Genomic DNA, 22,105 nt, shown 5'->3' with positions numbered 1-22,105 from the left:
GGAAACGCAAAAGACTTCGAATGCGAAGAACTCTTTCAGACGTATCAGGTAAGTACCTCTAGGTACATGAAGTTTTCCCTCCGGTACAGTCTTCTTTTTTCTCAAGTTTCCAACCAACTAGTTAGGTAACTTTCCAAATCCACCACTCAACACTCCATGAACCTGTTACGTCTCCCTGAATCCCCGCCCATCATCATACGGCTACACACCCCATCAACATATTTCAACTTCTCCAGGCGCAATTCCACCAACGCTTTTATCCCCTGCACATCCCTCTTTAACCCCTCCGCGCACATCTGCGTAGAGGTACCAGTCCCCTTCACATTCTGACTCCAGATATTGATCGCAGACAAACACCCGCTACAAATAGCCAGCAAATCATTACATGCCTTCCTCAACATACAAATCTCCGGCGCCACCTCCTTCACAACCAGTGCAAAATCCTCCATTGGCGTTCCCTCAATCCTTACCCCAAGCTCATGTATCTCCTCATCCAAATGGCTCTCACACAGCTGAAGAAGCACAGTGAACACACTCATTGGGTTTTGTCCAAGCTTTTCAGCATGCTTACCGAGCGCCGACTCCAAGTCCGAATCCATAATCACATTCTTCTTCTTCTCCTTTTTCTCCTTCTTGTCATTCTCATTCTCATCCTCACCTTCCCCAGCAGAAATGGGGAAAAGCCCCCTATGCGAAACGATCCCCACCATTCTATTCGCCTCCTTCCCCTTCCCCCCTGGTGTCACAAATTTCGGGGTAAACCGCCCCATGAAGACGACATAACAACCAGGCATGGAAGTCCAGCGGAACGCAAGCTCGAAGCTTGAATCTGATGATGCTGACTGAGACTCAGAGAAGAAGTAATCGGTAAGTGATCCGTTTTTGCCAATGACTCTCTCTGTCTGCTCTTCTTTGAGCTCTAGTGCATTTATAGCAGACCGCAGGACGTCCTCGGGCGCGGCGAAGCCTGGTTCCTGGGGCCCGTTGCGGGATTCGAGAAGGATGAGTGATTTGGAGGGTTGGGAGAGGATGTTCATCATGCTCTCGATCCAGAGGGCGGGCGTGAGGTAAGAGGGGTTGGGCGTTATGGTTTGGATGCGGTAGTGGGGAGGCCCCGAGGGGGTGGTGGTGTCGGGGTCATTGGGGCCGCCGGAGTGGATGTGTAGGTTGGGGTCCTGGGTCGTGGGGGTGAAGGTGAGGCCGCCGCGGGCGACCCAGTCGAAGGTGGCGTTGAAGGACATGGTTTTGGTGGGTGGGTGAGATGGATGGATGGTTGGTTTTGTTGCGTATGGTGCTCTTCTTTTCGGTTACTTTTGCCTTTGATCGTTGGAGATTGGGTGTTGCTGGGCGAGCGACTGTGGAAAGGACAAGATGCAGAGGTCATGGTGAGGGTGTAAAGGCCTTTATACCGTAGCTCCATTACTTTCTTGTTAGCGTTATACGTGTGTCTTTGTGTTTGAGTTGCTTCTAGATAAGTCTGCGTTTCTCTCAAACACCAGCAAAACTGATGCATCACAAACTTCTGTTGCTTCCTCTCGTCATTGCAGACACTTCCAGGAGAGTCTACAGCAAGCATGATGGACAAACCAACTTCAGGCTCTACTGTATCTGTCCCGGATGATAACACTAGAGTGCTTCTTTTTGCTTCCTTACTTGCCATCCTTTTGGCTCTCAAGCGGTTATCAGGCTTGCATGGGTAGTGTCAATGTTTGCTCTTAAGAGAGAAACGAGTCAACCGGATCGGGTTTTAATGTCCGGGAATGCGGACGGGGAAGCTTGAGACACTTCAGCACATGCGTTTTCTTTTCACTAGTACAGTCACCGATTTGATTACGGAATTTGGAGTTCTTGGGGTATCCATATTTTTGTTTTGTCATTGTATTCGATGCCCTCGACACCTGAGAGTAGCTGAGCAATCTACTGAGTGTCCAGCCGTTTTGTCTATGCTACGCTTATTGAAGCCCATTTCTATTTCCTCAACAATATTCAGTCCTAACAGGTCCCATAGTCCTCATTTCTACCCTCCCTTAACCTCTTTGTTACATGAATACCAAGTTGAGAAGCCTCTACAACCCAGTCTATGTCTCGCGATGTGTCATCTGCCTTCTTTCCGCCCTCTCTTCCCTTAATGATCTTAATTGGAGAACATTAGTTGCTTCAATGCAGCCATGCTCTTCGTCGATTGAATGTGTATGTTCTCGAGGTAATGGATCCGGTTGAGGTGAAACTTCAGCCGGGCGTGTATTTTCTCGATGCCGTCGCGCAGAACCTTCAATCTTCTCAGGTGGTCATCAGCGGCGTATTTCGGGGAGTTGAAAGCCTCAGAAGCCGAAACTAACCCAGAACAAATCTCCATGAGGTTACGACAGGAGTTCCTCAGCGTGAAGATTGAAGTGGTAAGATCTCTGTGTTGAGCGTGCAGTCTGGCAGAGCTAGGATATTTTGCCCCCAGAGTATAGGATAGAAGGTCTTGTATCTCCTCGACCTTCTCAGCCTGCCGCTGAATGGAGCTCTCGAGATGTTTCTCACACTGGTTCAGCATCATGACAGGCAATCTTAACGGTGTGCCTTCCCGACGGCCAAAAGTGTTTTCTCCGCTCTTCATCACATCTTCGTTCCACGTGGGTGTAAGAACGCCCCGATGGGAAAATACTCCGCGGAATTGGTCAATGGGGTGGCTAAGGGCATTATAGCGGGAAGTGTTGACGGGAAACATTGAGCCAAGAAATATAAGATAAGATCCTGGCGTTGACGACCATCTGAAACCGATATGCAAGGTTTGGCCTGATTCGAAGAATGAAAAGTTTGGAAAAGACCCGGGCTTCTGGATCTCGTCAAAAAGCTTTCTGGAGATCTTCCACGTGTCTAACATTCTCTCCATTATCTCCTTTGAAGCGGCAAAACCTGGCAAAACCGGACCAGGAGACTCGACGCAAAGAGTCGTGGGGGGGCCATATCCCCAAGGATTTTTATCGTCCAGCTTATCAACAAATGCAACCTGAAGATGAGCTTTCAAGTCTTCATTGTTCTCCTGTACGGGTATTTTATTACAAAAGTTTATAAGAGGAGCATCAAAATCTAAGATATGGACGGCTTTCCTGCGTTCCGTATGTAGCCACATGCGTAAGTGATGTTGTTTGTCAGGGAATTGAAGCCCATTCGGCAACCAGTCTATTTTAGCGCTGAAGCTCATTGCGAAAACCAAAGAGTTCAGCCCCTAATTGAGTTATGCTGCTCTGGGAAATCAGGTCTGGTATCTGGGTGCTTAACCTTTAACCCCAAGAAGATACTAGACTTTTGGGCCTCTGAGTCTTTTATATCGCCCCCAGTTGAACAGCACAACTGACACAAACCAACATTGATTGTAGCAGAATAGAAATTAGGTCCGTTCTCCTTATGGGTCAGGACTTCCTGAACCGCCATCAGGTGAGGAGAATGACAAAACGACGATCTAAACCAAACTGGCCTGGCATCCTTTCCATACTGCCTGAACATGAAGACTTTCATATTTGCCGAGAGTGTAGAGGTATGAGACAAACTATTGCTCTGCCCAAACTCCAATCGCAAGTGTGGCTGTAAGACAACGAGACCTTCATCCTCATCTTTACACATCTGCAGCCTCGAGTTTGGCAACACCGAAGTCCGCAATCAGCCAGTCCTTGCAGGCTAGAACAGAAAACCGGGGACAAACCTACCCTGCCAAACCCAAACTCTGACGACTATGTGTCTTCAACAACCATAGCATCTCAACAGCTCAGGCCGCTGGATCATGGTACCATGTCTCTCAAGAGCTGCTTGCGTGCGAACGTGACCGGTGCAACAGTACCAGAAAGACATAAAAGAAGGAGATTGACAGCACTTGCTCCTTCTTTCTCACTCATCAACACAACCAAACAGACACAACAAAGCATATTAACACTTGTCAATCACAGTTCCCTCAGAACACTCCAGTTCTAAACATGTCTGAGTTTGTTTACCATCTACCACTTCTTCCCTACTCTTTCTGTCTACCTCCCTTGTCATTAACCGTCACTTGACCTCTGTCATCAACATCCTCTTTCCCTCTCTTGTATCTTCCCAATAACACCCCTCCAACGCGTCTTTGCAGACCAACCACTTAACAACTCGTCTAGCAACGAAACCTACGACTACGGAAACAGCAGCAGCGGTACTACCAGCGGTACCACTGGCTCTTCGTCCTACACCTCAGGAACTTCCGGTGGCTCGTCGTCCACGGCCAGCTAGGTTTCATTCGCCCCATACGAGAGCAACAAAGAGAGGGAAATCAAGGAGGCAACCTCAACGTCAATCACATCATCTTCTAACACCACTTCCAACACTACTTCCAACACCACATCCAAGTAAGTGTCGTGATAGTATGGCTCGAGGTGATCTTGTGACGATGAGGTCCGATGGGAAGTGAAGTTTTGGTTTGTTATATGTGTTGGTCTTGGATTTGGAGTGATGAGGATGCTTGATGTTGGGCACAAGACTGGAAGTTTCCAGGTTTTTCGGCTGTTGACAGGAGTTGCGCGTCACGCTGGTCGAAAGTCAGGGTGGTTGATCTCCATAAAGCTCCATGGTTCGGACTGTCCGGCAATGTACATCAACAGTGTTGCACAGCTCTTGCTGGGGATGGGTGTTGCGGTAGGTTGGCAGGTCCGAAGCAGCTGGAATAGGAGAACGGAGCGTTGCCTTTTTGACTCGATCGACCGTTGTCCGTATATGCTTCTTCCCTGTGCACGCATTCCAGTGGGCTCTTCGCCTTCAGTTTCATTCGGATATGTACTATTATTAGTACGGTGTAGTGCCGAAGTCTTCTCCCTTTGGTCATCCTCATCCTCACTCGAGAGACTCGAAGCCGGCTCGGGCCTTCCTCCTTTCCAAACCGGACAACCTTTGACTTGAACTTCTAGTGAGAGGCTGTGGCGGATCCGCTGGCGTTGTGCTCGCACCGCTTGCCGCGGGAGCTGACAGAACATTCAGCTCGATGTCGCTTCCAGTGAAAGAGAGGTGCAAAGGTGAGGGCGTTTCCATCTTCCGCAGCGACGAACAGGGCTGTTTGGAGTTATTCCAAGCATTACTGTGAGATTGCTGCTTAACCGGGCGGCTCAGGGCTTGCTGACTTGGCCGAAAAGGAATGTTAAAATTCGACGCGAGATGCGGAGTCGACCGACCGGTTCCTCTTCCGCGCCGTGGGCCGACGCAGCCAAACATGGGTGCCAGGACAGGGAGGTTGCCGCATGTGATGCCCGCTGACAATTCAACAAATGTCCATAGACTAATGCCAATACTGCTGGCTGAAAGAGGGAGAAATCGTTAGCTACATAGCCTCTTAAAGGCCGGAATGGAGGAAAACTAGAGGACTAACGCATTGTAACATCATCTTTGGGGTGGCTCTGTAACATGGCCGCCCATCGCGCAAAGCTAGTAGCGATGCAAAGAAGACCGAGGAGAAAGACACAGCAGAGGCCAAGCTTCGTCCTTCTGTCCACACCAAGTTTGGCCAAAATCGGGATGGGCATGACATAGATGACAACGTCGCACATGGTCGAGATGATACCGGTGGTCAGTGGGACAACAAACTTCGACTCGCCAAAACACTGCTTGTCGGCTCGAGGGCAGGCGGCGATCTCCTGGAGAAATGCAATGAAGAATCCGGTAAACGAATTGATCAGGGTTACGGCAAAAACTGCCCATGCGAGCTTGGTTGAGATCTTCCCCTTGAAAATGCTCATGTTGAAGAAGAGGATTGATGCCTTGACGCAAAAGGCCCCCCAGTTTTGAAACATCAACATGGCCGCGTTGGTTCTCGGGAGCCATAGTTTGTCGTGGTCTGTCGTAGGGGCCTCCTCACCCAATCCGACAGTCAGTCCATGTAGTATGGCTGCAATGACGCCCCAGCTCCAGAGCAGTCCAGCGAGCATAAGCCAGTCATCGCGCCGCCAGACCCTGACCGTTCTTCGCCTCGCCCAAAATCGGAAGCCGGTCGAAAGGGACGAGGCCACGAAGCCGACAACGATGGCTGCGAAAAGACCGTCCTGCTTGTAGTTGTGCATGGTCAGGCCTGACTGAGCGTCCATGGTTGGTGCTGGTCGAGTCGTCGGTTGAATGTCGAGACAATAATGATCGCGCGTGCTTCGGCGCTGGAGGTGGTTACAAGAGTGGCGCACGAAAGGATTGTATTGGAATCATTGACGGCGAGTGTTGCTGACTTCAGTTATCTCGGTTGTCCTCTACTACAAATCGTGCGCTCCGACCAAGGAGATAAAGGGACTCAAGATTGGACAAGAGGAAAAGAAATAATGAAAAAAAAAAAAAAAAAAAAAAAAAAAAGAGCTTTGCGCCGGACAGTCAAGGAAGGAGCGCACAAGCAGGCTCTCATCCGACGTAACTGCCCTGCCTCCCTTCACTCCGACAGCTTGCCCCACCATGTTTGGGATCGATAGCGGTGAATGGACTTTTGCGGATGGCAAGGAACCTGGAACTGCCGAACTGGCCATCTGGAAAGGTTTTAGGTGGATCTTCAATGCGAGTTCGGAAGAAGCGCATTGAACCACTTTTTGAGTCCTGAAGTGAAAAGAAGAGGAAACTCAAGGTGGGATTTGAGTGTGAAATACAATAAATCGAAAGAGCCCGAGGTTTATGTTGCTTGTGCATGCCTTCCTCAGTCGTATCAGTTGCTGCTTCATCTTCCAGCTCGGTGTAATGATGTCTCTTTCGAACTACTACAAACCCTAGAGACGTCCTGTAACGCATTAGGACTCGTCAAAAAGGCATATCAATTCCCTGGTGAAGCATATGATAGGGTTTGTATCAGCTGTGCTGCCCAACGAAAGTTACGAAACGCATCATCGTAGACTTGAACGTTGAAACCGACACACATAAGCTTCCCCTGTGGGCTCCTGGTTTCTGCTTGGCGTAAGTGACCTCATGGTCAAATGATAATGGTACCGAAGGTGTGCTGGTCCAGCCACATGACTGAGGCCTTCCAAGCCGGCCACGAGGTGGCGTCTAGAAGCTCGAAGCAGTGTGCAGCCGAAGTGTAGAGTAGCCAGAGGACCCTCATGAGTTTGGTGCTGAGTGGCGACAAGCCCGGTTCGAAGGGGACTGACTCCCTTCGATATTTCGGCGCTTTGCCTAAGAACGTGAGCATGTCAAGCTCGCGTGATTACCCTCCTGATTTTGTCGCTGCTGCGACCCATAACGGGGGAACAGCGCCTTTTCAAAGCTTCCTGGTGACCATCCTTGTGGCACTCACACAACCCAATACAGAGTTGGATTTGAGCGTCCAGCATCACAGGTGAGAAGCTCTTGGTTGCGAATCTCGCAAGGGTACCTCTTGGTGCTGTTATGTGTCAGGCTCATCACTTGAATCTTCAATAACGCTCTTGATTGTACTTGTCTGTCGATGAAACGCTAAGAGACGTGAATGAATCCAACTCATACCCTTTCAAGGGTCGCCCAACTCCAGAGACTTCCTCATCATATTGACTGTGATGGGGTGGTCCACCGCGACAACTGGCGCTGCAAATGAGGGGCGAGCTCATAGTGGTGAGAAAGCTACAATTGCTCGTAGAGATTTTGATAGTTGCCAGCTACTGCTTCGCATTTGGGACAGGGTAATTGGAAGAAGTACACAACAAGCACAATGGTACCTGCCCATAATGTTAGGACGTCCAACCAAACCCCCGGCAGACCCAAACAATATCCTGACAGCAGCACACACTGAATCCACGTTTTATACACCAAATCTTTAGGAACCCTGTGACAACTGAACGATCCGAGACACTCGTCACATGCCTATTCGTGAAGTAGAAAAATGTGATCCCAACATACAGACCTGTTTTCTCTACACAGAGGACAAAGAACTCGAAAATAACTACTTCAGGTGGGCGGCTGGCCGTTACCAGTCTCGCCAGGACTGTGGTTGTCCCACTGCCAAACCCATTGGTTCGCGCCATGATCCCATAGCCATTGGCCCGCTTGGTGCCCGTGGGCTCTCTGCCAGTCCTGCCAGCGACCTAACTGCTCCCAGTAGTCCGCAGACTGGTGGTAGTATGCCTGGACCTGGTTGTACCACTCCTGCTGATCCGGTTGTTGTGAAGCTAGCTGCTGGGTGTCTGAACCAGTCTGTTGGGGTGGCTGACCAGCTAGGTTCTCTTCATCCGCAATCTGTTGTAGTTGCAGGTCGTCCTGTGCATGTGTCTCAGGGAACTCTTCCCACTCTTCCTGCTCTCTCTCTCGCCATCGCAGGAGTCTTTCCGCTTTGTATCCCTGTGCTGCTGTAACCTCCTCATAAACGCCATCCGCTCCATTCTAGGGAATGTATGTGTCGTTTATAAAGAGGAACGGCTTTTTCTCCTGGCCGCACTTGCGGGACAGCTTGTCCGCTACCTGGTGCAGGGGGAATGAGGCATCGTGACCAGGTATCCAGTGAACCACTAAGTCCACCTTCAATTTGCACCCTGGTCCCCCAAATTTCTCCCTCAACTCCTCGGAGAAAGTGATGATGGCATGGCCGGTGTGCTTCATCTTTTTTGGGAACTTTCCAGCCTTCATGGCTTTGAGCACAGTCTGTGAGTCCGAGAAAATCTTCACTGAAGCTTCTACAGGGTCTCGAGTAACAGCTGTGTCGATATGCCTGGCAGCAACGTGTTCCTCCAGAGTGGTAAGCTCCTTCATCGCTTCTCTCAGAGACTGTGCAATGGAGAGCCCTTCACACGTATGGTTGTCTTTGGTGTGGATGGCTGTCCACCCTTTTGCGACAGGTCGATCGTCGCTTGAGGTATTTAGCCCAAGTGGAAAGCCATTGTACGCTATGGCGTAGCCTCCGTTGTGTGTCGGCCGGTCGAAGGAGCCGTCCGCGAAGATGCACAGTTTTTTTTTTTGTGCTGTCGACATAAATCCCAGTGCATCCACAGCTTCGCTTACGGCCGTGTCGATACGTGGTGCAATTCTCACTGCTCCGCGAAAGTAGTAGGGCGCTGTTTGAACAGACCTGTTAGCTTAACCTCGTGAATTGAGTTGTCCCTACGAGTGAATGCAACATTGCAAGGAAGTTCACTGCGGGAAGAAAGAGATCGTGAATTAGCTTCGGGGATAGTACTCACAGCCCTTCTTTCTGCGCTTTAGAGCATTGCTCGCTTGCGCGGCGTCCCCAACTGCTGGGACTGCCTCGTCGCGGATCCTTCCTCTCTCACTTTCGTTGGACATCACGGAATTTGATGCCGTAGTTCTCTCTGCGTGCTTGAATCGAGCAAGTATGACTGTGCTGTGGGCTTGGCCGCACAGCAAAACGACTGGTTGGTGTGGGTGGTCGCTACGAGAAATAATGGATTGGGAAGAAGAACAGAAAAGATGGCAAGAAATGAGGGGCTTCTCAGAATTAGGCGAGACCAGAGAATCTCGGACCTCGGAACCGTGCGTCCCGGTTGTGCGTTCGGCTGGCAAAAGCGGGGTCACAAATGCGGGTGACGGGAAGGGAATTGGAACAAAACGTGAAGGGCAGGGCTCACCGCATTGGCTCCCGTCTTTTTGAGGAAGGTTTTTGACTACGTGCGCCTGAACGAGGTCGACCTTGACTTGGAGGACCACGCTTCAAGTTGGTTGATGGAATGAGTCCCCGATTTCTCTATATAAAAGGCCTCATGTCTTAGACCGCACTGGTTTCGTACTTTATTCTGTTCATATAGTCCTCTCGAACAAGGCATTCTGTATCTAAACCTACTGTTCCACCACTGTTCTCATTGTCGCCTCCTTCAACGCACGCATGCCCTATACGCTCGCGCCTGTCCTTGAATGCCCAAGTCCTAGCCAACATGCCGACCGCCAACTGTTTGCTCAAGGCTGCCCTGTGGCAGAAGCTCATTCTGGCCATCATTTGGGTCATCGTGTTCTCGTGGAACACAAACTTTTTTTTTTTTTTTTTTTTTTTTTTTTTTTTGCTGTTCTCTCACTTTTCTATTTTAAAGCGTCGAAAATTGATGATTTTATGAGTAGAGACAAATTAACTGAAGGTCCTGGGAGACATGCATTTTATACGTGGTGATAAACCCGCAGAACTTCTGCTTAACAATAACAGCAATGTGTCATCGACAAAGAACAGTCAACGGCAGTCAAGGCTGTGACACATACTGCTTGATACTAAGTTGTTAAGCAACATGAAACATTCATACGCGGACTCATACAATCCTAAGACCAAGTAGAATATACAGTACTTTGGTCAAGTCTTGACTGAAGTCGTGAAGTGGATCCCCACAGTTCGCATCATGGTAGGGCTGAACGCTGATGCCGAAGAGGGGAAGTGGCGCTTCTAGGTCATAGTGGGGGCATTGGGGGGAGTTTGTCCCTGGGCTTGACCTTCAATGGTCCACTTCCAACAACATCACAAAAGAGAAGGAGAATGGTGGCTGCTTTCCGTAGCAGCCTTGACGTCTTCATATTACTTTTGCGCTTCTACACAGTATTGAGGTTGGAAGCAACCTTTACATCCAAAGAACTGTATCTAGAATAAACCCCCCATTGCCACTTGCTTGAGGTTAGCTATGGCGTCAGCGTGGGATGCATAGCGCAGGGTACCTGAATCTTGGTCAGGTTATAGAACCAAAGTCAAGCTTGATCTCCAACAGCAACCAATAAAGTTTCACAGGGCGTGTGGCTCAGTTGGTAGAGCGTTCGCTTAGCATGTTTCCGAGCATGCGAAAGGTCCTGGGTTCGATTCCCAGCTCATCCAAATCTTTTGCCATTCTTCCTTTGTCTCGCCTTCATTCTCTCTCTATTTTTTTGCTTCTTCTCTCGCAATTGGAAATTCGCGATGACCAGCAGCCTCACTGTCAACTTTTCCCTTTCTGAGATTCTCGGTTAGTTGGCAGTACCACCTTTTTTCGGATTATGGAAATGTGTTGGCGCACAAACCACCGACCGTTTCCATTTGTTGCGCCTTGTTGGTCCACCACTCTGACCCGCGCGCAGGGCATCCCTGTGTTTGGCAACGGAGTGTTTATCCACTTTCAACGTCCTTTCTTCTTTTCGCTCCCAACCCGCTAGCTTCACCAATCGACCAAGTGTTCACTTTCGCATTTTCATAGATTGGAACCAGTGCCCCTTCCATGAAGCTAGGTCGAACTTCTCCACGTGCCATCCCTCAAGTTGTACAGTTTCCTGTAGCGTAAGGTTTCACATAGGCGATGGGCTTGCGGAGTTCAGTCCAGAGCGCAACTGACCGGAAAAACAAACAGTTTGTTCATTAGGACAAGGTGTAAGTGACGAGTTATGATTTTGTAACTGAATCAAAGGACCAACCCCTCCATGTTCTCTGCTATTTTACTGACTTCCCATCATTCAAGTCTGACATCCCAGATTCAGCCCACGCACGACATAAGCCCCCACCTCCTCCCTCCTTCCTGCATCCGCGCACCCACTCCCAACTCTCAACCCATATGACACCACCACTCAAACATTAACAGTAGACCCCACAGGCCCAAACCGAATGTTCGAATAAACAACCTTGGAATTAGCATACTGACTCTCCACCTCCGCCGGCACCCCCGAACTCTGCGGACAATCCCCACGCGCAGCACCCGGCTGGCCCTCCTTCTCCGGCGGGTAGACAGAATCCAGCCAAAGCATGTTGGCGTAGTGGTCGTCCCAGATGGACATGACGAGCACCATGGGCATGCGCAGCGCGCTGTTGAGCTGAGCGAAGCCGCCGACCTCTGCGAAGCGGTCGCGGTCGCCGAACGCCTGGAACTGCGCGCTGCAGAACTCGGGCGTGATGTTGGCGTTGTCTGAGGGGATGCCGTCCCATTTGGGCCCCGGGATCTCGATCTTTTGGCCGTTTTGGACAAAGAATTGGGTGAGTTTGTTTTCCTCGAAGCGGGAGACGACGCTATTGGGTTGTTAGTGAGGTGCGTAGGTACATAAGTGGAAAGGGGGCTACAAGGGGGGGGGAAAGAGGAAGGAAGGGAAACATACGTGAACTTCTTGCTAGTGTCGACGGTCTTGCCCTTGCCGTAGAAGTCGGTGTTTCCCATGCGGTACGGGTTGTAGTCGCACCCGTTGGCATCGCAGAGACCGGCGAAGCGATCCTCGGAGTAGGTACCGCCGCAGTTGTCCCTCTCGCAGACGTGGTACTTGTTGGTCTTGCACGCGTGCGGCGTGAAGGCGAACGAGTGTGCGTTGGACTCCCTGTTTTTGTTTGACAGTGGTCAATGGCAATCCAATAGCATCTCCAGTACCCTTGATGAAGGAGAACTCACCATACGTCAATCTCAGCGCAGCAACCACCATAAGGTCCGACACCAGCGTTGGCATCGTTCGTGGACGGAGTCCAACCTTCAATGTTGGCCTTGCCACCGACAAACTTGAGGTCACGAGCGCATTGGGCATCGCAGTACTAACAAACCCGTTAGCGGCATTCTTGACTCAGGATGTAGTTCATAAGTACTTACACCAGTACCATACTTGGCACCAGCCTTGTTGCTAGAGTAGCTAGCCATACCACCGTCTTCCTCCATGGCCACAAAGTACAGAGCAGCGTTCAAGCCGCACTCAACAGTGGACAAGTCAACATCGAAAGCAAACTCGTTGTTCATGAGCGTGAACATCTGGTACTTGGACGCGCCATTCATGAGGTAAAAACGCGAGCCGATGTTGGTGCCGTATTCGTGCTTGGTGACGAACTTGAGGGTGAGGGCATCGCCACTGGTCGAAGCGCCGTAGGTAGTTCCGTAGTTGGCTCCATCAAGCTGGCACTTGGACGCGCAGTCAGTGGCGCTGCTGCAGGCACTGGTCCACTTGTTGCCGTCGTAACAGTTCTTGCCGCTGGAGTCATGAAGCCAGCGCCAGTTGGAGTCAATGACGACCTCGGCGTTGACGGTGTTGCAGTTGGCCTTGCCGGTACACTTCTTCCATGACAGCTTGGGGTGCGTCTCCGTCGTCTGCTTGCCGACTTGCTGAGCGGTGGCGAGCCCGAGAAGGGGCAAAGCCGCAACGAGGTATTCGAAATAGGCCTTCATGATGATGGCCTGGGGAGAACAGAAGTAGTGTGGACGTCGGCAAGAAGGTGAATGGCGTGACTGATAGATCTGGGTCCCAATCGTGGGTGTGTGTTCCCTCATTTATACGTTTTCCTTGCTTGAGAGCTTGCCACTCCATTCGGCCCCGACCGTAAGTCTGTGATAGTTGAGGCATGCCAGATCTGGAAACATGCTCAACGCTGAATGGAACCGTTATCCGAGTTCCCATATAATGACATACCCGAAACTGGCTGGCCAATAAACTTTTTATAAGTTAATTGAGATCAACCTATGCACATCCCAGGGATAGCCTGGCTCGGTAGTCGTCCGCAATAGATTATTTTGGGGAAAACTTCGTGGTATACATCCCGTCTGTACCCCAGAAGTGGGAAAATGGGATGGCTAATTCGCCTGACTGTCGCATGTATCTCGTTGTTACTATCCTGAAGGCGAGATGTTAACCAAGATACAAAGCCTAGCATGACCTTCAGAGCAAAGCCCCTAGTTGACCTCTGCGTCAATTTTACCGTCGCCCAGCCTTTCCTCGTCGTCTTCCAACGTTTCATATCGATATGAATAGTGCCTGAGTTCTCGGCCGGACTTTGGTCGTTGACTAATGCCAATGATGACAGGTAATGAAGCAGTGGTCGAAGATTCGTGATGGGCTGCATCAAACCGCAATGCAATCAATATGGCAATTAATCGCCCCTCATCGGGGTCCTGCCACCGACGGCTTCATACGAGCCAATAATACCATAGTCGTCTCATTGGCGAGCTTCGAGCACATTAGGTGATCGTTTTCCGTCGTTGTGATGGTGATTGGGATAAAATGTTTCTGGGCAGAGTTGTGTACATTGACTGGATATTGAGGTGTAGATATGATTTTCAGGTAATACTACTCCGCGTAGTTTTGGTTAGTGAGCAGGTGAGCAAGTGATATTAAGAACCAAAGGATGTGAGGGCGAGCCGCCGTAATTATCCCGGATATTTGAAATTGCGGAGGTGGCACTTCCGGTCGGGACTGGACGGCTGGCGGCCAGGTGTGCTGGCGGCTCGATTCTGCAACAGCGATCCTCGTGACTCGTAAGACGATGCCAAAAACAGGCCATGACTCGGCTTCACGGGGATAGACGCCCGGACCTTGTGATGATATACATAACGAGTCAATATTCCTCTCAGTTCATTTGTTTTTGATCTTGATTCTCTCCCAAGTTCTGAATCTGAGGCCCTTGGTAGGGTGATGAACCGGGCATGAGAATTGGGACTTGGGAGCTCTGCATGACATTATGCATTCCGACCCCTTGTACTCTCGCATGTTTGGCTCTGTTGATGGTAGCCTGCTTAGAAGGTCGCGATCCTGCCGTGAGCGAAAATCGCCATGGTAATGACACTGATCCATGACAACAAAGCTGGAAACTATGTCGAGGCTTTGTTCCTAAAAACCATCTGTCAACTGCCGTTGATGCTGTGCTTAGCCCAATTGCAATCGCATTGTCCGAGCAGATGCACACAAGCCCGTTGGTATCCACTATTCAGGGGTTTGTTTACACTGCCTGACTGCTAACCACCACCATATGGTCGCCTGCATGGTTTCATAGAACACAAGGACACGAATCCACTCAACATTCAGGGGCAACCCCCCCCCCCCCCCCCCCTTTTTTTTTTTTTTTACCAGCACCAGGGTCTTGGCGATGTGCAGTCTCGCACACAAGCACAAGTGTACCGCAGTGAGACCAAATGACGGTTGCACAATAACCCGAACCCCGAAAACCTCCAATTCAGGTGTTCAGTAACATAAGCGCTAAACTTAAGCTTACTGATCTGGGCGTGGAGGGGTACCAAAACGACAGGGGTGCCACCCTGCATACCTAGATCAGGTTGACAGGTTCCGATCAATACTGCAACCCAAGGTCTCCCAAAGCGTGGTCGTGGCGCACGAGTCGAAATGTTGGAAATACTGGTGCCTGATCGCGGGCTATTTCCGCGGTTGAGGCTTTCCGGGATTGGACGAATGAGTAAGAAGATAAAGAATCGTGAGTAAGGGAACCCGGTATCGTCAGCGGCGATCAGCTGCTACGGAGTCCTGTGTAATGTCCACTGTAGACCGCACTAATTCCCCAGCTCGCCCAGGAACACCCAAGATAATCTTCCAATGTGGAGGTGATGGGACCTTCGATTACTCAGTCCATACCATGGGGCTGGGATATGCGGAAGACATTCACCTATCACCGAATACAGGGTTGAGCCTCCTTCCAGAATGGGCTTTGGCCTTGAACAAGGATGTCGGTATTGCATCGGATCTATGGGCGTTGGCAATGCGATTTCCCACATGGGACGAAACAGTCGGTGTAGTGCCGATTTCGCATAAGACCTGTCAAATCCCATCGTAGTTCAACTGGTGGGCCGAAAAGTCCAGAGAGGAGTGCCACTCTTTGCTTCCACAACACCACAGCTCTGAGATGATGGTGATCGCGAAATTTGTGGCCGCTGTAGCTCTCTTTGGGAGCAGCGCAGTTGCCTCTCCATTGCTGGACGTCTCCGCTTCAGTCTCCTTGAACTGGACCAGCGCTCAAGGTGTTTCCGACCGACCGACCAGGTTTTGGTACTCCAGTATCGACCACAGCACTCCCCTTGTGCGCGGCTTCGCTCCCGACCTTGACGGAGATGTCAACTATGCCGTCTTCAAGGCAGTGAAACCCGGCGATGGGGCGAGTATCCAAACAGCGATCAACTCGGGGACCAACGGTGCTAAGAGACACGGTCTATGGTTTGCTTCCCAGCCACGAGTAAGCACCTCATTTGCCTCACATGCGAGCATGAAAGAACGCTGACAGAAGCGCTTCACAGGTTGTGTACATACCGCCGGGAACATACGAGATCTCTGAGACCATCTTCATGAACACTGACACAGTTCTGATGGGCGACGCAACAGATGTAAGGACGATGGCCTCTCCCATGCAAGCGGAAGTGAGTTGATACTGATCGCGTTGTGAACTCCTAGCCACCCATCATCAAAGCATCTTCGAACTTCTCCGGGAATCAAACGTTGATCTCTGGCCAAGACCCCGCAACTGGTATTTCCGGTGAGCTATCGTTCGCCGTCTCCTTGAAGAACTTAATCCTCGACACCACCAATATCCCAGGAGACCAAGCCTTCACAGCTCTCTGGTGGGGTGTTGCTCAAGGAGCTCAGTTGCAGAATGTGAAGATCCGTATGGCGCCTGCCATCGATGGTGAGGGACACAGTGGTATTCGCCTCGGCCGTGGCTCGACTCTCGGAGTTTCGGATGTTCGTATCGAATACGGGCAAAACGGTATCTGGTATAACGGCCATCAGCAAGCAGTTTTCAAGAGCATCTACTTCTTCAAAAATGCTGTGGGAATGTTCATTGACGGTGGCGCCACGATCAGCATCGTCAACCCGACCTTTGACGGCTGTGGCTTGGGCGTCTACCACGTCGCGGGCAACCCTTGGATTGGTCTAATCGATGCCATCTCTATCAACTCCGGTACGACGCTGAAGACGACAGACTGGCCAAACTACCTGGTCGAGAACCTTCGTGTCATCAGCGGAAAAACCGAGAACGCGGTCGAAGGGCCCGGCGACTTTGTTCTGGCAACCAAGCCAAACGTAGCCCAGCTCTCGTACGCCAACACTGTTGGCCATGATCCCATCTATGGCCCCATTGAAGCAGCGCAGTTGAACCGTCCATCATCGCTGGCGCCTGGACCTGATGGGCGTTATGCATACCTTCCAGCACCGAACTATGCCGAGCTCAGCGTCCAAGACTTTCTCAACGTCAAAGATCCTCTTCAGAACGGAGGCTGCCTCGTCTTTGGCGACAACACCCGAGACGAGTCCTCCACCCTCAACGCCATCCTTCGTCTGGCCGCTCGTCAGAACAAGATCGCTTACTTTCCCTTCGGCAAGTACCGCGTCGACTCGACTCTTTTCGTTCCCTCCGGCTCCCGTATTGTCGGCGAAGCGTGGGCCACAATCACGGGATATGGCCCCTTCTTCACAGACAGCGCTCATCCCCAACCGATCATCAAGGTCGGCAACCCCGGCGATATTGGCACCGCGCACATCCAGGATATGCGCTTCACCGTATCGGACGTGCTTCCCGGAGCCATCATCCTGCAGTTCAACCTCGCCGGTGCGCAGCCGGGGGACGTGGCAATCTGGAACTCGCTTGTCACAGTCGGAGGAACGCGGGGTGCGAAGGCGTTAACGGACAAGTGCGTCAATCCGGAGACGGACGAGGCGTGCAAGGCTGCTTTCTTGGGTATCCATCTCGCTTCGACGTCGTCCGTGTATCTCGAGAACGTATGGAACTGGGTAGCCGACCACATCGCCGAAGAACCGATATCGCCGGGCGGGAGCAACATCGCCGGAAAGGGCGGAGTGCTCGTCGAAGCGACCAAGGGGACCTGGCTGCACGCGCTGGGATCGGAGCACTGGTGGCTGTACCAGCTTAATCTGCGAAAGGCGTCGAATGTGTTAGTGACGATGTTGCAAAGCGAGACCAACTATGACCAGGGAGACAACGCGGTGCAGGTGGTGCCGCATCCGTGGACGCCGGACGTGGAGGGATGGGGCGATCCGGACTTTGGCTGGTGCGCGGGGCAGGCGAACGAGAAGAGGTGTCGAATGGGGTTCGCGAACTACATCAATGGCGGAAGCAACATTCGGACCTACGCCAGTGCCTCGTGGGCGTTCTTCAGCGGGCCGGGATACCAAGGGTGCGCGGGGCAGTATCAGTGCCAACGGTATATGCATTGGGTGGAGGAGACACCGGCCAATTTGCAGGCGTTTGGGTTGTGCTCGAAGGATACGTGGGCGACGTTGAGGTTGGAGAATGGAACCGAGATTGTCACGAACGAGGGGTTCACCGGGTCGTGGTCTGGGTCGGGAGGCGATGTCGGCAGGTACACTCCGGAGGCATCGTGAAAGAGACCAACGGAAAGTGCTGAGGAGAGCAGTAAACTAGCCCTCTAGTAGAAAATTTGACGCATGAAGTGGCATGTGACATGCCTTGCAAATAAAGATAAATATGTATCTGGTAACGAAGTATGATGGATTGAGATTCTTGCAGGCGTCGTGAAGTCAGTCCCAGGCATATTGTCGTATTCTTGCAGCCTTTTCAGCGGAGCGAAGGGCACTTCAATTATTGCTGCTGTGCTAAGCAGCAGTACCCGTACAGCGCGACATAGGGCCACTACAGGGTCAATGCACTAACAGTGCAAAGGTCGCTTCAGCCCCCCCCGCCCTATGGCCAAAGAAACGATATTTGGCTGGGAGTCAGTCCATGTATCGGACGGCATAGTTTCAACATGTCGGGTTCTATGCACTTCAAAATGCAAGTAGCGGTCCTAGACAGACAGTAATGCCTTGAATGAGAGGGGTGGTATAAACTGATATGAAAATACAAACAGGACTCAAACAACAAACATGCAAGCTGGACTCTTTGTGAAGTCCGGGTATCTCATGAACAGAAAGGGACAAACACCATACTCCAAGCCCGCTAACAGAACAAAAGCCACTATGCAACATTCCCTTTGTCAACTGTCTCGTCTCTCTTGACTATCTCTACGCTGTGATGCCTTCGAGTGAGGCTCAACAGAGACCCTCAGCACAAACTCCCGCAACACAAAGTCTGACGTCCAAGTTGCCCCACGATCACTGCAAAACTTCGATGCTCTTCATGGTGAAGAAAAGATGTAAGAGAGCAAGGAACGGGGCGGGACACGAGTCAACGGATGGCCCGGGACCAACTCCTCCAGGGCAAAGCAACAAGCCTCGGCAGCATTCTCCCAAAGCTGCTGGGTCCTGTAAGTGCTGCGTCCTGGAAGGACCCTCTCCCTGCAATACCGAATATTATGCTCGTGAGTCTCGATTAAGAGCTGTCGATCGACGAGAGCCTGCTCCTCCAGCGGGTCATGGCAGCCTTCGTCGGCCTGTTCTTCTCCCTCTGTCGTGAGGGCTTGGCCGTCGAGCGCCGGGGAGGGGTCGCGGGGCTCAGAACGATCCGGGTGAGGCTCCTGAAGTTGGGTCTTCGGAGTCTCAGGAGAAGACAGGGCGGGGCCTTTTTGGTTCATGGCAGGCGCGGCGGTTGCGCGAGTAGCCTTCCGGAGGGTCGTAGTTGCCGAGCTTGCCATTCCGTTGGCCCTCCTTTCCTTGTTGATCCGGAGACGCTCCAGAATTAGGACATCTCTGACAAGTAAGGAGACTGACTTCGGCAAGTCTTCACTGGGCCTCTCTTCATCGTTTACAAAGAACATGCTTTTGCCGTTTTTGCGACATTTCATGGCGATCTTGCCCGCTTCCTTTTGGCGCGTCACGCCAGAATTAGCTGGAACCCAATAGAGAACCAGTTCGACCCTCATCCCCGGAATATCGGCCAGTTTCTGTACTTCTTGGTGGACCAGTGACGAGACTCTGGTGTGGAGGGCTTGGCGAGGGCCTCGAATCTCAGCCTGGTTGATTATGTGGCGAAGGGCTGGGTTACTGGTTGTAAAGATTTGTACCCTAACGTTTCCCAAGAATTTTCCCTGCGATCCGGCTGCAATTGCGCGCAATCTCGTGTCCGCGATACTAATTGCCTGAGCAATTGCAAGACTGTTCGCAGCGTGTTCGTCTGAGGCGAAAGGCTGGTTCCAACCCATCTTGTAAACCTCGCCATGGTCGCTTGTGCCAGGTGACATCTGCCTGAAGACTACCGAATACGCGCCCTTGAGCTCATTTTCCTCGACACATGATGCTGAGACAAACAACCCCAACGAGATGTCGATAGGGGTTGCGATGGGGCGACACTGAGCTGCCTCCGCTCGCGTAATCACCTGGTTTCGGCTCATTTGATCGCCTACGAAGGGAATAAAGACTGTCGCGGTCAAGGTAGAGGTGAAAAGAAGTTCTTGTTATCACAACTCATGTTAGTAAATGGGAGTTTACTGGCCAGAGTGGGCAGTGGGTAAGCTGAAATCCGTCATTAATAAACAACTTACTGAAGAGCTCCACATGCTCAGGCCTAGGCTGTGCTCTGCGCGCAATCCAGTCGCGTTTCCCGCTGTTTCTCTCTTCATTTCTGGGCTCTGGAAATAGGGACTGCATGACGACTTGGAGGGCAGGATGGACATGAGGTAGATGAGGTATATGTAATGTACGAAGAGTACGTTTTGCGCGCGCAAGAGACTGTGATTTTCGTGGTGTTGTTGTGGCTATCTCAGCAAGTGAGTTGCGGCGAACTGTCGATTGTTTGTTGTCCGTGATGAGTTACTGAGGAAAGGAAAAAATTTTGCCGACAATCGGTATTGTGTGCTCCAGAAAGAATAGGGCTCTGAAACTTTCAGGCAATGGCAGGTGCCGCGTAAGCTGTCTAGCCGTACCAATTCAATACCGAAGGTAGTATGGTGGGCAAACATGGAATGAAAATTAGGACAGCTCTTGGTGTCCACGATCCTACCGAAGCTGGTATCGACCTTGACCTGTGGTACTGTGGAAGTGGCGTACCTAGGGGTGGTAAATATGAGCGTATCCAGCACCATTTGTCTTGTGTATCTCATTCTATGCACAACAGGCAAGACGAGTGATAGCAATGTCATACTACAGAGAAGAAGAACATAGGAAAACAAAATGCGGTCGAGGAACCCTTTGCGAGAGTCTCACGGCTTAGATAAGCAAGGATTGAGTGCTGGTGTGACAGTGCTGCCTTAGCTCTAAGGTCAACAAAATGGATGAGGGCACAGGTATGGCATCGGGGAAGGCGAAATAGGGGCGGCACGAGGGCCACGTGTGTGAAGCTAAGACAGCGCTCTGTGGTAAAGAAAAAGAGCCACATGATGTGTTGCTCTCAACGTCTTGAAGAATATGAGGATGACCCAACGGGTTGCATAGTTTGAGGGAAAAAAAAAAGATGGCCAAGGGTGTGAATCGAACGCGGGACGTACAGCAGCCTGGAAAGGAGTAGAAGAGCCTTATTCATGCGTAGCCGGAAGACGCCAGGTTGAAGTACTACTTGGGGGCGCCAAACGCCTCGGCTCCTAGCCACCCGCAGGGCACGCAGGCGGACTAGAGCAAACGCGGAACACTGCCAGGGTTTTTCAGGCGTGATCCCCCAAGCCCCCAGTAGTGTAGTTTATCAAAAGCTGCGCACCACGCCGCTCGACCACAGAGCCCTTGGAAGTTGTTGAAAGATCTACCCGTTCGACTAGCCTATATTGCCCGCTCATCCATCCGCCACATACAATTACGCTTTTAATAAAATGCAAAGAAGAATCTTTAGCGCAACCCCACAAGACTTTACATCTGTCGCCAGATGCGTTCAGTTTCTTGCATCCATAGTTTCATTCTGCGGATAACACCAAAGACAAAAGTAAAAAGACTAAAAAAAATAGCAAGGGCATGATTCGAACACGGTCAGGACGTACAGCAGCCTGGAAAGGAGTAGAAGAGCCTTATTTATTGCGTAGCCGGAAGACGCCAGGTTGAAGTACTACTTGGGGGCCAAACGCCTCGGCTCCTAGCTACCTACCCGCAGGACAGGCACTAGAGCAAACGCGGAGCACCGCTAGGGTTTCACAGGAGATTCCCCAAGCCCCGAGTGGTGTGGTTTGTAAAAGCTGCGCACCACGCCGCTCGACCACGAACCCTTGGAAGTTGTTGAAAGTCTAGCCATTCCACCTGCCTATAGAGCCCACCCGCACATCCATCCGCCATGTGCAATCACGCTTTGAATCAATTGTAAGAAAAAACAATATCTTTCAGCACAATTCTGATAGACTTTGCACATGTCGCCGGATGCTGTTAAAGCGCTAAAGGCATACAATGATTCCAAGCCAAACTCCTAAAAGATAGAAGAATGTTCTGTTCGCTAGATAGAAGATCTAATGCACGCTTACATAGCCAATGTCACCTGTGACAGATGCGTTCAGCTTCTTGTATCCACGGTTTCATTTTGCGGATGACCTATTCTGGTTCAAACATTCTGAGAACAACGGAAAAAAAAGACCAAAAAAAAGATGGCAAGGGCGTGAATCGAACCTATACGGGACGTACAGCAACCTGGAAAGGAGTAGAAGAGCCTTAC

General features: G+C 51.1%; 7 protein-coding genes and 1 non-coding gene across 8 annotated transcripts; 2 read left to right on the top strand and 6 right to left on the bottom strand.

Moving 5' to 3' along the window:
- Window positions 1-193: 193 nt before the first annotated feature.
- Window positions 194-1,241, bottom strand: NCU05099 (hypothetical protein; the record flags this gene model as incomplete). Its single annotated transcript, XM_951992.3, has 2 exons — window positions 194-201; window positions 404-1,241. 2 exons carry the CDS (start codon window positions 1,239-1,241, stop codon window positions 194-196), a joined length of 846 nt encoding a protein of 281 aa, XP_957085.3.
- Window positions 1,242-2,134: 893 nt separating this feature from the next.
- NCU05100 (hypothetical protein) lies at window positions 2,135-2,881 on the bottom strand (the record flags this gene model as incomplete). Its single annotated transcript, XM_951993.1, has 1 exon — window positions 2,135-2,881. One exon carries the CDS (start codon window positions 2,879-2,881, stop codon window positions 2,135-2,137), a length of 747 nt encoding a protein of 248 aa, XP_957086.1.
- A 2,031-nt stretch (window positions 2,882-4,912) lies between these two features.
- NCU05101 (hypothetical protein) lies at window positions 4,913-6,083 on the bottom strand (the record flags this gene model as incomplete). The annotated part of the gene is made up of 3 exons (XM_951994.1): window positions 4,913-5,058; window positions 5,178-5,300; window positions 5,372-6,083. 3 exons carry the CDS (start codon window positions 6,081-6,083, stop codon window positions 4,913-4,915), a joined length of 981 nt encoding a protein of 326 aa, XP_957087.1.
- A 1,804-nt stretch (window positions 6,084-7,887) lies between these two features.
- On the bottom strand, window positions 7,888-9,216 carry NCU05102 (hypothetical protein; the record flags this gene model as incomplete). The annotated part of the gene is made up of 3 exons (XM_951995.1): window positions 7,888-8,319; window positions 8,398-8,987; window positions 9,114-9,216. 3 exons carry the CDS (start codon window positions 9,214-9,216, stop codon window positions 7,888-7,890), a joined length of 1,125 nt encoding a protein of 374 aa, XP_957088.1.
- Window positions 9,217-10,650: 1,434 nt separating this feature from the next.
- NCU15407 lies at window positions 10,651-10,735 on the top strand. The gene has a single exon. It is a non-coding gene; the product is annotated as a tRNA-Ala (tRNA).
- Window positions 10,736-11,454: 719 nt separating this feature from the next.
- Window positions 11,455-13,019, bottom strand: gh7-4 (glycosylhydrolase family 7-4; the record flags this gene model as incomplete). Its single annotated transcript, XM_951997.1, has 4 exons — window positions 11,455-11,890; window positions 11,977-12,189; window positions 12,261-12,397; window positions 12,453-13,019. 4 exons carry the CDS (start codon window positions 13,017-13,019, stop codon window positions 11,455-11,457), a joined length of 1,353 nt encoding a protein of 450 aa, XP_957090.1.
- Window positions 13,020-15,439: 2,420 nt separating this feature from the next.
- Window positions 15,440-18,067, top strand: NCU05105 (glucan endo-1,3-beta-glucosidase). Its single transcript, XM_951998.2, has 3 exons — window positions 15,440-15,805; window positions 15,867-15,953; window positions 16,021-18,067. The coding sequence occupies exons 1-3, from the start codon at window positions 15,479-15,481 to the stop codon at window positions 17,968-17,970; spliced, it is 2,364 nt and encodes a 787-aa protein (XP_957091.2). The 5' UTR covers window positions 15,440-15,478; the 3' UTR covers window positions 17,971-18,067.
- Window positions 18,068-18,722: 655 nt separating this feature from the next.
- On the bottom strand, window positions 18,723-20,130 carry NCU05106 (hypothetical protein; the record flags this gene model as incomplete). The annotated part of the gene is made up of 2 exons (XM_951999.1): window positions 18,723-19,900; window positions 20,025-20,130. 2 exons carry the CDS (start codon window positions 20,128-20,130, stop codon window positions 18,723-18,725), a joined length of 1,284 nt encoding a protein of 427 aa, XP_957092.1.
- Window positions 20,131-22,105: the final 1,975 nt, after the last annotated feature.

The sequence above is a fragment of the Neurospora crassa genome, linkage group VI (assembly GCF_000182925.2).
Source record: "Neurospora crassa OR74A linkage group VI, whole genome shotgun sequence".
NCBI classification, from domain to species: domain Eukaryota; kingdom Fungi; phylum Ascomycota; class Sordariomycetes; order Sordariales; family Sordariaceae; genus Neurospora; species Neurospora crassa.
This window is presented reverse-complemented; position numbering and strand designations above follow the sequence as displayed.